General features: G+C 30.2%; 1 protein-coding gene across 2 annotated transcripts in view; it reads right to left on the minus strand.

Moving 5' to 3' along the window:
- Positions 1-15,865, minus strand: part of LOC109600765 (uncharacterized) — an 81,062-nt gene that overhangs the window by 33,285 nt on the left and 31,912 nt on the right. For both annotated transcript variants that reach the window (XR_007547094.1, XM_020016946.2), the window contains exons 14-26: positions 13,775-14,013; positions 13,466-13,721; positions 10,596-10,729; positions 10,282-10,518; positions 9,988-10,186; positions 9,361-9,563; positions 9,157-9,306; positions 7,144-7,318; positions 6,658-6,909; positions 4,247-4,492; positions 3,954-4,178; positions 3,029-3,358; positions 2,263-2,431 (exon numbers count right to left, since the gene is read on the minus strand). Coding sequence is in view for 1 of the 2 variants with exons in the window: in XM_020016946.2 (XP_019872505.2) it covers positions 2,263-2,431; positions 3,029-3,358; positions 3,954-4,178; positions 4,247-4,492; positions 6,658-6,909; positions 7,144-7,318; positions 9,157-9,306; positions 9,361-9,563; positions 9,988-10,186; positions 10,282-10,518; positions 10,596-10,729; positions 13,466-13,721; positions 13,775-14,013 (2,815 nt within the window). In the remaining variant the exon portion in view is untranslated. The remainder of the gene's footprint in view (positions 1-2,262; positions 2,432-3,028; positions 3,359-3,953; positions 4,179-4,246; positions 4,493-6,657; positions 6,910-7,143; positions 7,319-9,156; positions 9,307-9,360; positions 9,564-9,987; positions 10,187-10,281; positions 10,519-10,595; positions 10,730-13,465; positions 13,722-13,774; positions 14,014-15,865) is intronic.

Consider the following 15,865-nt stretch of genomic DNA (forward strand, 5'->3'; position numbering starts at 1 on the left):
TACAATCCCGTCTACACTCCCCCTTATTAATTTAACTCATTTTAATCACAAAAAATCGTCGAATTAGAGAAGGGGGAAACTGCAATTCAATATGGCGACGTTAATCTTAGTTACTCACTTCTCTATCCTTGAACTTGATTTATTCAATTAAATTATTGAAATTTTATTAAATGCATTTTCTATTTTAACGCCGCCCGGGGCCCACTGACGTAATGAGTTTTAATCGGACACAATGCAAGCAAAATGATTGTGGTAAAAATAATTTCACAAGTATTCGACGAACGGAAGCGCATTCTCCCCCTTTCTAATTCCATGCAGAAAAAAAAAATACGCACTCCCTTTCTGTTTGCGTTCGCAAACTGCTCGAAGAAACTTTTCGGCTATTGATTGAAATAATATTTGACGACAAATTATAACAGCTGCCTAATAGGAAGTTATGCCCTATCTCATTCAATTGCACTGGTGGCCACATAAATATCACTAATTAAAATTATTTTTTATATCCCCTCGCCGAATAAATCCAATGGGGGAACGTCACGGAGGCCCTTATTATTTTTGATGGATCTTGTTTTATGACTGCCTCGCTGACAGATATAAATATACAGGACGGACAAAAAAATTTACTGGATTAATCCACGCAGATAACACTCCTTAAATCTAATTTGTTTTTTCTAATGAAAAAATTAATTGAGGTATTAATCATGCGAAAATATTATAATAACTTTAATTACATTTCATTTTTAACTAATTAATTATTATAATTCTAAATTGTTATGATTTATTGTAACTGACAGTGCTTTATACAAGTGTATTTATAATTAGTTAAGTGTGGCTTAACGTGATATATAATAATAAAAGTACGACACTTCTAAAATTACCAAAACTTATTTTTGCATTGTAACTCATTTAAGATGAGATGAGTTCTTTTATTTATAAATTAATTTTAATGGATAATATTTTAAAAATGAACAATATAAAATTTGCCATTGAATTACAAATTAACATATTACAAAATGTCAAAAATATATAAAAATATCAGATAATGGCATAATTCTCTGATATTTTATAATATGTTGACATTTTATTCAATAATTTAATTGATCAGAAGGGATAAATCTGTAACCGATTTTAACGAAGAATATTTTAAAAATTGGTAGTTCAATATCTTTCAAATTGGGTATTCTGGTAAAATAAGTCATATAATAAAATGTCAAAAATATCTTAAAATATCAGATGATGAAATTTTATTCAGAAGAAATAAATCTGTAATCGATTTAATAAATATTTAAAAATAAATTTTCAAAAATGAGAGTTAATCATTAAATGTAGTGTCGATCAAACTGGATACTCTGGTCAAATAAGTCATTTAATAAAATGTCAAAAATATCAGAAAATTTGCAATTTTATGATATGTTAACATTTTATTCCATAGTTTAGTTTGTCACAAGAAATAAATCCATTAGAACACAATTTAGTGTGTACCAATTTTTTACTTTATATAATATTACATCTTGATGGTATATAAGATATAAGAAAATATGTTTATTTTATACATAAAGTTTTTTATTGTCTATGTTTTGAACTATTATTCATTGAATCTGAGTTATAAATAAAAAAGTTAGCGAAATATTTCCATTTTAAATGGGCCACACTGTATAAACAGATATTGAGGTGAAAAGCAATTTCTTGAGCTCCCTTTCGTATCATTTAGCCATTGAAACTTTAATAAAAACTAAAAACGACGTGTCTAATCGCACGAAAATCTTATTTAGTTTACTGAATCGCTGTAAGGGAGCATCCATTGATGTACATTTTAAAAGATGACCTTATAAAACCCTATATTTATCTTAATTCCCCTCGTTATTTTATCACTATATTGAATACAACATGTTGACATTCAAAGAACACGATTTATTAAATATTTTTGTACATGGCTTTTATTATTTTTATGGTTTCTTATACTCGAACTCTTTATTGGCTTTATCAGAGTCTTTGTTTATGTTTCCTTCGCTGCGTGTTCAACTTAAGAAAAAAAAAAAAAAAAAAAATGCCATGTCTATTTGTACTTTTAACCGTGACATTTCTTAATACTGATTCTAATATCGATTGAAGTTTTTCGTCAATTTTAAAGGTTATTTGTCCTAATCGTCATTCGCAAAATATCACATTTGTTAGCCCCATCCAGTTATTGATTCGCGGCATAACTTCCACTTTCGGGAGGTGTAAATTTTAGAACGGAACAGTTTAATCATATATACCCACCTTTAGTCATATTAAGATCTAGATAAAGTAACTTTTTTCTTAAATTGAGGTGAAACTCTCCGGAAGTGTCGTTAATCCCGTGTGTGGCAGATATGTTCGCAGTATAAACAGGAAAGTTTCCGCCATATCTACCCCATAAATAAGACAATCCAGCTACGATGTTCTGGTTCTGAAACAATTTTAAACTTTTATTTCACGTGAAAAATACATTCCTATTTTCGACTGTTCATCTTATAGAAACAAATATGTATAAACGGATGCATGGAGAAAATACTTGTATCTAGTTTAACTAGTTTAAATAATGGCAAAGAGTATGAGGTAAAGAAGCGAATTTAAATAAATATTCGAATGAAATCACGAGAGACTCGGTTCTGTTGTTACAAAACTTTATTCCGCCATTTTGGAGGAAGGAGCGGCGAAATTCGCTCCGAAAAACTGATTCAAAGGAGTTTAACTTTTTATTAAATACAATTCGCGTTTTATTAATATTTTTTTATGGCCCAATTGCAAATAAAATGTACGAGAACTTGTATGAATGTGTGTGTGTTTTACACCATTGGTGGGGGAGGTGAAGTTGTTAGTTTAAAAGTGCAGAGCGAGGGAGGGTTAAAAAATATATGGTCAAATCTGGATTGGTTTTTAATTAAACAGTTTGAAAAGTTGTGTAGGACAAGTGGGACAACATACAATGAATCTAAGTTGAATGAGGGGGTTGTACTGAAGTATTATTTGATCCAGTTTAATTTCATTCTATCGATATACAAACCTTTAGCTCGATAGTGTTTTCAGTTAAGTTAACTCTGGCGAAAGTTTCAGCTGTGCTCAAAGGTAAATAAGACCTTTTATAGTGTGTTATGTGTTCGGTGCCATATCCATCGTTGTTCCAATACAAATCGCCAAAGCTTCTTAGAGACAACGAAGTTGCATTATGTTCAGCCTCTAATAGATACGTATAATTGGATGTAAAACTATTTGAATGATCGCTCAAAGTTCCTTTCATCGTAACTGTTTGGTCAGGGTTTTCCGAGTAGTTCACAGTTAAAGCAACATCTATTGATGTGTCGTTGTAGCCGTACTCGCTGAAAAATGACACGTCCTGAAAAACAAAAAACGTTCCGTTTAATTGACGCTAAAATTTCAACGTTAACAACAAAATAATTTACTGTAGGCGATATGCAACTTTGTACAATACACCTCAATTGAAACGGGAATTCAACCACGGTTGCATATGCTCACTTTTATTAAATTCTCTCTCGCATCAAGAACGGCCGCAGTTAATTAAACTTTTTCTCTCTCTAATTAACTCCATTCGAAAAATTGCAACAATTTAATGCATAAACATAATTGACTGTAATTGAAAACTTTTTTTTTTTTTTTTTTGGGAGAATTTTAAAGTGATGCAGTATCGCAACTTTTAAGAAATCTTTTTAATGTGATTTCGGGCCCTCGTTCACTTACAAAGGGTCTGATTAGACACGAGGGGAGACAAACTCCAGATTGTTAGAAAAATTTTGATAATTTAAATGATTGATGATTTCCAACATTAACCGTAAAGTTTTCCAAGTTTTACCTCATGTTATTTATTCATAATTACGTGAGAGCATGGGTAGGAGTAAGAAGAGAATGAGGAAGATGAGGAGGAGACTATTAAGAGGAATGTTAATTTGGTTAGTGGATATTATTGTACATACCCTTTGGAAAGAAGGATGTTTTAATAAGAGCTCAATTTGGTCCCTGTAGGGCGAGAGTCTCATCCAGTCCAACCCTGCCTGTACTCTTTTGTTGTCTTTGTCCCACACAAGAGATACGTCAGTAGATACAATCGAATCACTTATGTTATAAAAGCTCTGCGCCGTGAAATTTCTACGAGGATAGGAGACGTTGATCTGTATTTGTTGAGCGTCGAACGTTTCATCCTAAAAAAGATATTTCGATTTAATAGTGCATTTGAATAAAAGATTACCCCGGCACCACATTTTATTACCACAGTTCCGTTACGAAGGTCTAAATCGTACTCTATCCAAATAGTGGGACTTAATTCAAGACGCGAATGCTGTTTGTATTGTTTGCTTAATACATCGTAATCCATCCATAATTTAACCGTACGGTTTAAATGAGTCGCCGAGCCAATGTACTTTTGACCGGTGGGACTTGTCGATACGTCCAATGCTCCGGTCACATTAAATTTCGATGCGTTCTTCAAATGGTACAAATGCAAATATTTGCTGTCCTACAAAATTAATCATTCATCAGTTTCAACAATCATTTATCATTCTGTCAATTATACTCAATCATTTTAAGCTTAATCCTACAGGGGGGGATTGATGGGGTTAAGGAGCCTGCCTATGATCAACTACAACTTACACACTAATCTTGTTTGTATCTTAATTATTAATTTATACCACTTTACTCGGATTCCACTTTAACTTCTTCATAAATTACCCTAACTTCATCAAAGTTCTCCCTCCAAAGGCCAACTATCAAACTGACAACAATCAAATTCACCTTAAACTGGACAAAAAATAAAGAAGCTAAAATTTTTCCCCACGAAAAACGCCGAGGTATTTTAATGAAAATAGACAGGTTGACTGAACGAGAATACTTTCCGAATTTTCTCTGTTGATTTTCAGGCCCATAGAATTCAAACGCGAAATAAACAAACGCCGTTTCGGCATTTGTTTATAGGATATTGTAATTGCGAACATGGAAATTCATTTTAGGGTTTATTTGTTTTCCGAAACATTCCTCTGTATAATTTGTTCATTCATAACGAATATAAATATTGTCTTTTCAAAGAAAAAACTTCTGTGCTGTATAATATAAGTTTTAAGGAGGGGGGAATCCTTCCGAAATATTAATGAGATTAAGATCAAGGTCGCGACGGGGTTTAAGAAAATGCATGTTGTCTCTCATTATTTGCACAGTAATTATGTTTATACCTTAATACACCAGAGTTCGAGTTTAATCTAATTAAAGTTCAAAGATTAAACATGTTTAGACTATTCGAGGTGTACATTATCCTACGAACACACATTTTTATTACAACTGTTTGTTTGACTTTCTACGCCAAAATTGGACCTTAAATCCACAGCGACGTTTAAACTTATTTGAAAAATACCAGAATATTCGGTGTGGCTTATTAAAGATGGAAACTTATCTATAACTTTTTCAATTATAACTTAATTTTGAAGAATAATATCTTAAAACTCCACCACTTTCTTCTTATTGTCTATTTATAACGACAGACAATATAATAAAATATCAAAAATGTTTGATAATATCAGGTAATGGCTTAAAGAAATTTATTATCAGATACATTTAACATTTTATTACGAATTTATTATTTCTGAACATGTAATAAAATGTCAAAAATGTCTGATAATGAAATTTATTATAGGACATTTTTAACATTTTGTTACATATTCTGATCAGAAATATATATATATATATATATATATATATATATATATATATATATAATAGAAGAATGTGATTTATAATCCCGGCTCAGAATTATTTCTTTCTACGAATTTATTGTTCCCGAGCATGTAATAAAATGTCAAAAATATCTGATAATATCAAGAAACGACTTAAAGAAATTTATTATCAGACACTTAACATTTTATTACATATTTTGATCAGAAATATATATCAGAAGAATATGATTTATAATCCTGGCTCAGAATGATTTCTTTTTACTAATTTAGTGTTTATGAACACGTAATAAAATGTTAAAAATGTCTGATAATATCACGTAATGACATAAAGAAATTTATTATCAGACACTTTTAACATTTTATTATATGGTCTGATCTGAAATATAGAAAAATGTTAAGGAATGTTTTCATCTCAAATGAGCCATGTTGTGTGTATTTTATCATACATAGAATAATAATTCAAATTAAATTTATTGCATATCAATAAACTAGTTGTTTAAAAATAAATTCCTCGTTAATTACTAATATACGACCCCATTCCTATTAATTTTATTTGTCGTTATTCAGCAAAACCTCTGGAATCTGTTTGTAGGTACATGAATCAAAATAGGTACCAATGTTTCAATACCATATATAATTAATATCATTTAATATTGATATTAAAAGTTTATGTAATTATATAAATTACAGAGAATGTTTGTTTAAATTAAAGTCGGTTTGTAATGTGAGCCACGTATAAATTGTAGGCGGTGTAGTCGATATAAATTAGTGCGACAATTAAAAGTGAATTAGGGGGTGAACATTTTAATTTTTGAGAAGTGGATAAAGTTGGCGGAGTTGCGGGGTTGCGAGACCGGCACACAAGGAATGAGTAAGGAATTGGAAGAATGGTGGCGCAGGTCAGACTATAGATTACAATGGAATTTATGGGATCCGCTGATTTATTTGATGCACCTACATCCACCACAGTAGGAGCATTGAAGCGATCCCTCGTTGCCTTTCTTGCCACTCCTGCCTCTCTTCCCGCGCTATATTCCGTTCCGTGAACGTAGTCAGCTCCAACTGGGACCATGTCGTTTTCTAATTCTACGTGGATTGTTTTCTTATTAAAATTTTCACGTCTCTCCACAAGACACTTATATTTCGCCAGCAACACTTTCTCTTTGTTGTAATTTATGTTCGCCACGCCGACTCTTAATTTTTCCTTTTTCTGAAACAAACGCCAACATATTTATTTATTTATTTATTTATTGCCCCTTTACACCTTCCTACGCAACGTTCTACAATTATCGCTGTGCAGGGCTTGAACTTTTTTAATTATTGTATGATAGTTCACAAAAAGGGGTCAGAACGAAATACAAGCAACACAAAAATAAAATGCCAAATGAAGAAAAGGTAAAAGCATTCGCGATAATTGTAAGTAGGAGGAGGAAATTTCCCTTACGTCGTATTTGAAATCCACGTCGACCCTGTGCGTTGTGGCCAAAGGCAAAGTTACATTCAGTTTCCCTTCGGTAATACTTTCCGATGCCTCCCGTCCTCTCATGATGTTACAGATGCCGTCCAAAGTTGCTGACTCATTATTCCAAAATACTTTTACATATCGATTATACGCATTACTGAAATCAAAATGCATTTATCATGCGTGCAACTTTTCCAATTTTATGCTGGCATCCAATTAAATGGGCGACACATGGACATTTACGGGGGAAAAACAAAACAAATACTGTGACATATTTGCATACAATTAACCGATATGGTGAAATATATGATTAGGTTGTAAACGTAATTTTTCTGTTTTTGCTTTTTTTTTTTTTTTTTTTTGTTTAATAATTACGCTACATTGAAAAATGAAAAATTATAGTGTCCCAAAAACTGACAGTTTTTCAGCTGATTAAATTTTATATCGCTGTGATTTTTTGTACGCTGAAGGCGCATGACAAAAATCAAAGTTAATGAATTTATATCCATTGATATTGAGATTTTTATTACGCAAATACGGCAATCGAAACGTGAAGCTACAGGAGCAAATTGGAAAACATTTTGTGCTATAAAACTGTAAATTTTTAAACATTTTAAACAATTAAAAAGTTCCAGTCTGTGTAAAATTAACAGAGTTTTAAATCAATTTAAACAATGTATAAGAGAGGTTTATAAAACTTTCTAAGTAATTAGAATGTATAAAAATATCTTATTAATTTAAGTTCATTAATTTTAAGGTTTTATAAAAAACGATTTTTTTATAAAATTAAAACTTCTTAAACAACTGTGTAAATTTTAAATTTTAGTCTATTTTACATTAAATTGACAGAAAAATAATTTAGTATAAAATTCACATAGTTTTAAACTTTAGAAAGCTTTTAGTTTTAGTTTTCTTAAACAATTCTATATACAATTAATTTATTTTTATTGATTTTGTATTAAATTGAGACAATTTTTAATTATCTTTAGTAGTAATGTATAAAAGGTCTATGAAATTAATAGCTTCAAAACTTCTTAAGCAATTTTGTATAGAATTATAAAATGAACATTGTGAACAAAATTAATGATATTTTTATATTTTATATTTTACGTAAAATTTAAATTATTTTAAATCTATTTTGAGTAAAATGTTAAATGTCTTTAATAGTTTTGTGTAAAATCAAAACAATTTTAAATCGCCTTAGCACTTCTTTCTAAACTTGGTAGTTATTAAAGAAATTTTATATATAATTAAGAATTAAACAATTCACTATAAAATTCAAATAATTTTCAGATTTGATAAATTATTTTATAAAAAATTATATATAGTTTTAAAGATCTTTAATTGTTCAGGATAAATTTTGAATAGTTTTAAACATTTTTAATCATTCTCTGTAAAATTTCAAACTTCTTAAAATCTAAAATTTAAAATCTTTTAAATCCATTTTGTATAAACTTGAGACAATTTTTAACTATTTTTAATAATTCTGTATTAAAATAATACAATTTTCAATTTGCTTAAGACATTCTATAAAAATTAATAGGTTTTAAACTTAAATATTAAGCAGTTCTATATAAAATTTAAGCCAATTTTAAATTTTCATGAGCCATTTTGTTTAGAATTAAGATTTAAATACTTTTATAGTACACAATAAAATTGAGATAGTTTTAAACTTCCTAATCCGTTCTCTATAAAATTAACAGTTATAAAACTTCTTAAGTAGTAGTTTTGTATAGAGTTAAAACAAGAAAATTTCAAATTTCTGTATGTTATTTTGCATAACATTGAAACAGTTTGTTCTGTATAAAATAATATAAATTAAAACTTCCTGTACAGTTCTGTATAAAATTAAAACAGTTATGGAACTTTTTAAGTAAATTTGTTATCAATTAAGGCAATTAAATTAAACTTTCTACAGTATTATGTACAAATTTCTTCCAATACCAATAATTATAATTAATATTTAGGATTGAAAACCTTAAGAAAAATACTTACTCGTTAGTTAAAGTATTAAAATAGGCACCCGTGAAGTTAATACGTTTGTACGGCACTGTTATATTAAACATACCGTTCATATTCCCTAATTCTTTGTAATTTACCGTTCCGTAAGCGACCGATGTTTTTTCAGGATAATACGCTTCTCCACTGGAATAATAAATTTAATCATATCTGGAAACGTAAAACACCAAAAGCACTTACCTTATATTATAGCGATCAGTTAGCTTCTTGAAATTGATAAGGGCAACAAAGAGATGTTGATCGGGGTATTTTGGTGTTTTTAATTTGTAAATTAAATCCACAACGTCTTTCGGTCGTTTTAAATTAGCGAAGTTTTTGAACGTTTTGCCGTTCCACTCTATTTCAATGTCGCCCTTCATGTCTTCATCGTTTGCCACATTTACCTGATTAAACCAAGAACATTAAATATTTTGGCTGTTTATTTGTATTCTATGCGGGGCGTCCTTTGAAATGGATTATTTGTATTTTATTGTCACACATATATTATCAAAATATATAGATGTAATCTCATCCATAAATTAATCAAAATTGTACCAACAACAGAACTTTTAAACCAGTAAAAAACTAATACTAAGACCTTGAATATGTTCTTGCTTTTTTTACAAAATAAAAGGTGGCAAAATGGCAGGAAAAAATTCTTTTTTGAGGCAATTTACGGTGACAAGCAACAGAAAAATTAAGACTACTAATATTAATAATAAAAATAAAACATATTGAAAATATTTTTACTTAAATTATCTACTTCAAAAGACGAGGAATTAATTATTAAATATATAATTATTAAGTAATTTGTTAAATTTTACATACTTGTCCTGATGATCCATATCTCTTTTGGGTCTCGGACGTACTATATCTCGCCTGATAATAAATAGTTTTTAATTTTCTTCCATAGCTCAAGTTACCGGATATGCTATGAATGTCCTTCTTATTGTTTGGCAGTTTGACGTGAGCCTCGAGTGCCATACTTTTGCCGGTAGGTAAGGTTAATGTTATATTTGATCCACCCCTTAAACAAACAAAACAAATAGAGTTTATCGAGAGCGGAAAAATAATACAAACAACCCCCTGTTTAAATATTTATAAACTAAAACGGATACTTACTCCCACAATTGATCAATATTAACATCGGTGCCAATTTCTAAGTACTTGTACTCCTTCCTCGGATTATTGTAGAAAGCCTCTATGTAGGAGTCGGTTTTAATTTGTTTATTTTCGAAGTGTCCGGCCGCTTTGATCATCATGTTCTCCAAAAACACCCAAATAACATTAATATGCATGTCCCCCTTTGATTTCTCTAATTCGAAGAAGCCATTAACCGTCTTTTTCAAGCCGTTAGTTCTGAAAATTCGACATGTTTATACAGGAGCGACCCACATAATTATGTCCGAGGGCCTTAGATAAAAACATTGACTTACATAAGTGACAATCCGAATCTCGGGTTCTCCAGATTCGGGATGGGAGTTGTTACATTAACTTCTAGGCGTTTATTGTTCTCCGTCCCGTACGCCTTCGAATACATGGTGATCTCACGCTTTTTGGGGATTTTCATCTGAATAAAAAAAAAAGGTTTCCCTCAATTAGTTTTTGGGCGCATTTATAAAATGTATTATTATATTAACGCTATTAATAACACGAAAATATTTTGTAGCATTTTGTCCAATATAAATGTAACTTTTATAGATAACCATGAAATATGTTGGCAAATAAATAATTAAATTCAATTTCGAAATATGATATTCATGTGATTTAGTAGAATTCCTATAATTGATCAATTAATTGTATTGTAAATTAAATAAAAATAACATTCGGTAATTCTACGGTTATAAATATTTAAAATCACGGATTTAAAGATTTTCTCTATTTAACTTTTTTTGATTGATGCAAAAATAATTGAATGTATTGTGTTTAATTCATTTTGAAAATAACGAAATAATATTTATATCTGGATGTTTTAAAATGGAATGGAGAGTTCCATTAAACTGTAAAATCCTTTAATTTTTGTCACCGGTTTATTTGTAAATCAGCAAAGCCCTGAATAAAACTGTACCATATAATACAATTCAAATTAGACCGGGTAGAGAAATCCATAGATTACACACAAAGCATTAGATTTATTGAATTATCAGGATTTGTATTCAGTACGATTTTGTAATATCCTTTGCATGTCCTGTTTTCCTATATTTACTTATTAATCTTGACACACTGAATTTTCCAATTGGATTTCAATCGGGATGAACATTATTAAGCGATTGACACATGCTTTCATATGCACAATGTCGATCTTCCTAACCGACAACGATTAAATTATTGAATGTATCGTTTAATTTCGTCCTTTCAGCGGTCACACATCAAAACCGGATATGCCCATTTTCTAAATGATCGCAGGATTTTATAATTTATGTTGTGGATCTATCATTGTTCACTTCTCCGCAACGGAGATCAAAAAGATTATCCGGATTAATGAATCGAAATATTAATTTAAAAGTTGCTTTTGCTATTAATTAAAACCATAAAAGTATAAACCGGCTTTTGTACACATCACTGTGTTAAATGATCTTTTATCTACAGAATAATGTGATAATTTAAAGGTAAAAATTTGCTACAATAAAAAAACAAAAAGAAGTTGCCTGACTATAAAAGTGTTACGTAGCTGCAGATTTAATGCTTCCGTTTAGTATCATCGAATATAAACAGTAACAAATAAGAATCCAATTATTTGCAAAGTTTCTAAGAACTATTTTCCGTCTAGACGAAACTAAATAGCTTCCAATTAAAGATTTCCTTCCACAAAAACAGGTGGCAACTTAATAGGATGAAGAACATAAGAAAATCAGGAAAATGATTTAGTATCGGTAAAATGACTGTTGGTAAATAGAAATTGCCAGTATTTATTGAGGCCATAAATATTTGTATTTGGTTAATAAAGGTAACAAAGTAAATTTTGCAATTAGATTTCAATCTCGATGAACAATGTCGATATTTCCAACCGGCAACGATTTAAATGATTGACTACTAAAATTTAGGCCAAAACTTTAATAATACCAAATTACACAGTTTATTTGCCTGACAATATTAACTTTACCAGTTAATCATATTTTTGCAGTCCAACTGGAATTGGAGGATATTTCTATTTTTTAACAGGAAATTCAAAACAGTTTTAAATTAAAACAACCGAAAGTATTAAAAGCAAAATTATTAACAACATATTAAAAATGATATCGTTAAATCAATTCCTTCAAGACTTTTTTACAATCTTTAAAGAAGATCAATATAAATAAAAAATGAAAAAACATTTAAAATTAAACAAAAAAAGAATTTTAAAAGAAAATTATTAAAGATGTATTAAAACCTTAAAAAACTAAATCAATTCGTTAACTTCTAAATGATGTGATATGTTCAAAGAATTTATTTAAAAATTGATAAACATTTAAAATTAAAAAATTACCCCAAAAATTACTAAAAATTTGTTAGAATTGATATTAAGTCAATTCACAAGATTTTAAATGACTGAAATATTGAACTAAAATTATCAATAATATATAAAAACTTAAATCAATTCATAAAAAAAACATGAAAATATAAATTAAATATAAATACATTTAAAATAAAGAAAAATCCAGCATGTCTAAGACATGAAATCATTTTTTGCACTTATTAAACATTAAAAAAAGAGAACAATGTTTTAATATTATTGAAGCTGATATTTAGAAAAATGGAATATATAATAGTTATGAAGACTAATGTCCTTAAATCAATTCATAACTGGCATCAAAACGGATGGAGATTAAAGTAGAAAAACCCTTTTAAATTTAATGAATGAAATTCCCAGCATTTTTTGCCGACGTAAATATTTGTATTTGGTTAATAAAGGTAACAAAGTAAATTTTTACATTTAGTTTTTATTCTTTGATCTTAATTTCTAATATGAATCTCTTTAGTCAGCAACCATTTAATAATGATGATTACTAACTAAAATTTGTTTTAACCGTTGTAAAAGGTGATGAAACATTTTAGCTTACAGACTAAAAATATATTATTGATCGCTCATTATCTAAATCACACAAATACATAGACAAAAAAAATAATTAAACTTGTTTTATAATTAACTACAAATAATCGTGTTTAATAACTATCGGAAACACATTTATTTCGTTAATTAGAAAATCTACGTCAGCATATTGATTCGCCTTTGTAAATATTCGTAATGCGATTAGTTAACTTAATGAATAATTAATAAAGCGCCGTGCACATGTAACAATGCCTTAGACGCATTTTGGTTTATTACCTTTAGCTGAAATTCCCAATTGAATGTGTTGTTCCCTGTTGCAAATAAATTAAATTCAGTCAACTTGTCAGAATCTCGCGTACTGTCTGTTTTATCCAACGGGTCAAATTGAATCGATACATTAACAGGAATTTGGGATTGAAAGTGGACGATGCCATTTATTTTGAACGTTTTGTCTTTTAATTGTAAATCTCCGTTTATAATCGACGTGTCTTCGTCCCGCGGTGTCAACTGACAATTAGCCACAATGGGAATCCTGAAACGTTACACGTTATTTCTCTGAACACAAAATAAATCCAGTGAACGCACCTTTTTTTGTTGATCTCCAGCGTCGAATTGAAATTAAGAGTGTTTTCGATTATGTGGGAGGAAATGTCAACGACGAACGGATTCAAACTCAATCCCGCCAGTACGTGGCTCTTCTTACGTCCTATGTCAACGTGGAGGTTGGCATCCATTTTTTCCAGGCCGGAGAGTGACGACTCGATCTCCACCGACCAGCCGAACACATTCTTCGATATTATCTCCCACCAGGACTTCACATAAATCTGAAATAATTGTCCATCAATTACAATGAATGTTAAACACTACATTTAACAAATCCACGCCATTCGTTACATGCCATAAACAATCCAAAATCACTTTTCCGGAAACTATCAAGATATTATATTTATTCAGCAGTTGTGGTCAGAGATATATCAGTAAATTTAAAATTAAACAGTCTGTAACATATTTCCTAAAAGGATTTAATTCATAATTTTTCCAGTCAGTGTATAAAATATACACTTTTTCGATATCTCTTTAAATAATCATATAAATCTGATTTGGTTAGCAAAAGAAATCATATCACATTCAAATATATTAATAGTAAAAATTTATTCTTAGTTGGATTTATATTATTTTATTGAACAGCTTTCACTTTCAGTGGGAAGAAAGAAACATTGCACTCCAGAGAAAAGGGAAAATTAATTAATCGAGGTCTAAAAATATTGCTGACGTCACTAAAAGCTTAAGATATTTCCGAAAAATGAATTACAATGTTCTTAACAAACAAAATACAATAAGAAAATGCCCTAACAAGAAAACAACTCTCTTTATACACATACAATTTGGATGAATTAGAAAACGAAATTATTTTTTCGTCCCGCATAAATCAAGAAATAATCGAAGTCAGTGTGTCGATGAATACCAGAAAACCAAGATTAAAAGAAGCTGGTCTCTACGGTAGAAAATCAGAAAACAACTCCTTCAATTCAGCACAAAATACAGCAGCCAGACTAGTTTTTGCAAGAGAATATGTTAACTGGGCATTTGGGCAATAGAAAACAATTTTGTTTTCCGATGAAAGTCTGTTCCAATTATTCAAATCTGATGGCATTTCATAGGAGAGAAGGGTGAATCCCAAGTACACTAGATCTATTATGAATTATGGTGGAGGAGCCGTTACGGTTTGGGGTTATTGAAATCAATCAAAAAGAGATGTTCACAAGTTACTGAAAATGATGGATATTCTACTAGATACTAGACAAAGATTTGGTTTAAGTAAAAATAATTTAAAACACATAAATCCAAAGGTTAGATTTCACTGAGGTCATATTGAGGTACCTCATTCTATGCCTCATCTGTACTTTAAGCTGAAACTTCGTCAATCTGTGAATGGAGACCTGAATTTCGAAGTCACCTGTATGTGATATCTCACACGTGTTCAATCGGTGATAAATCCGGAGAGTTTGTTGACCATGGCAACTAATTCACATAGAAATATTGGAAACACTTCAAAGTAATCCCCATAATATTAGGTCGGGCGTTATACTGTTGAAAAATTGGATTTTGAAGGGTCCTAAGGTAAGACAACAATTCCAATTCCACAATTTCCTGAATGTTTTGCTAGGCAGTCTAAAAAAATTAAAAACACTGCCTAACAAAATCTTGACTAATCACTGTAGACGACTTCTGACCAATGTGTTGCAGAGTAAGAGGAAGCGTAAATTGGGGACGAAGAGTCCAAAAAACTGGATTTCACAGTACACACTGTGCACGGTAAAAAGCCTTCCTTCTTCTCTCAATCGTTGGTTGGCAATTGCTCGAGTAGTCGCAAAGCAGTCTCGTAGAATTGAAGTTGACAATCATTTGTCTCTCGACGACTTCCTGAACCTCTGGCATATCGTTCACAACCTTCCTCAGACCACGCTCTCCAACAACGGAGCTTCGACTCCGGTTCATCCGATTAGCAATTTCCACACACTATCAAACTCTAGATGACTACAATTTGCACGCCTTCGTACTTAACATACGAAATGAATAAAAGAATCCTCTAAACACAACTAATGTCTGCTGTGCTGTGTTATGCACATGAAATTTTGTTAATATTTTACCTCCGGATTTATGTGTTCTATTTCC

This window comes from Aethina tumida, chromosome 1, assembly GCF_024364675.1.
Source record: "Aethina tumida isolate Nest 87 chromosome 1, icAetTumi1.1, whole genome shotgun sequence".
Classification (NCBI taxonomy): Eukaryota; Metazoa; Arthropoda; class Insecta; order Coleoptera; family Nitidulidae; genus Aethina; species Aethina tumida.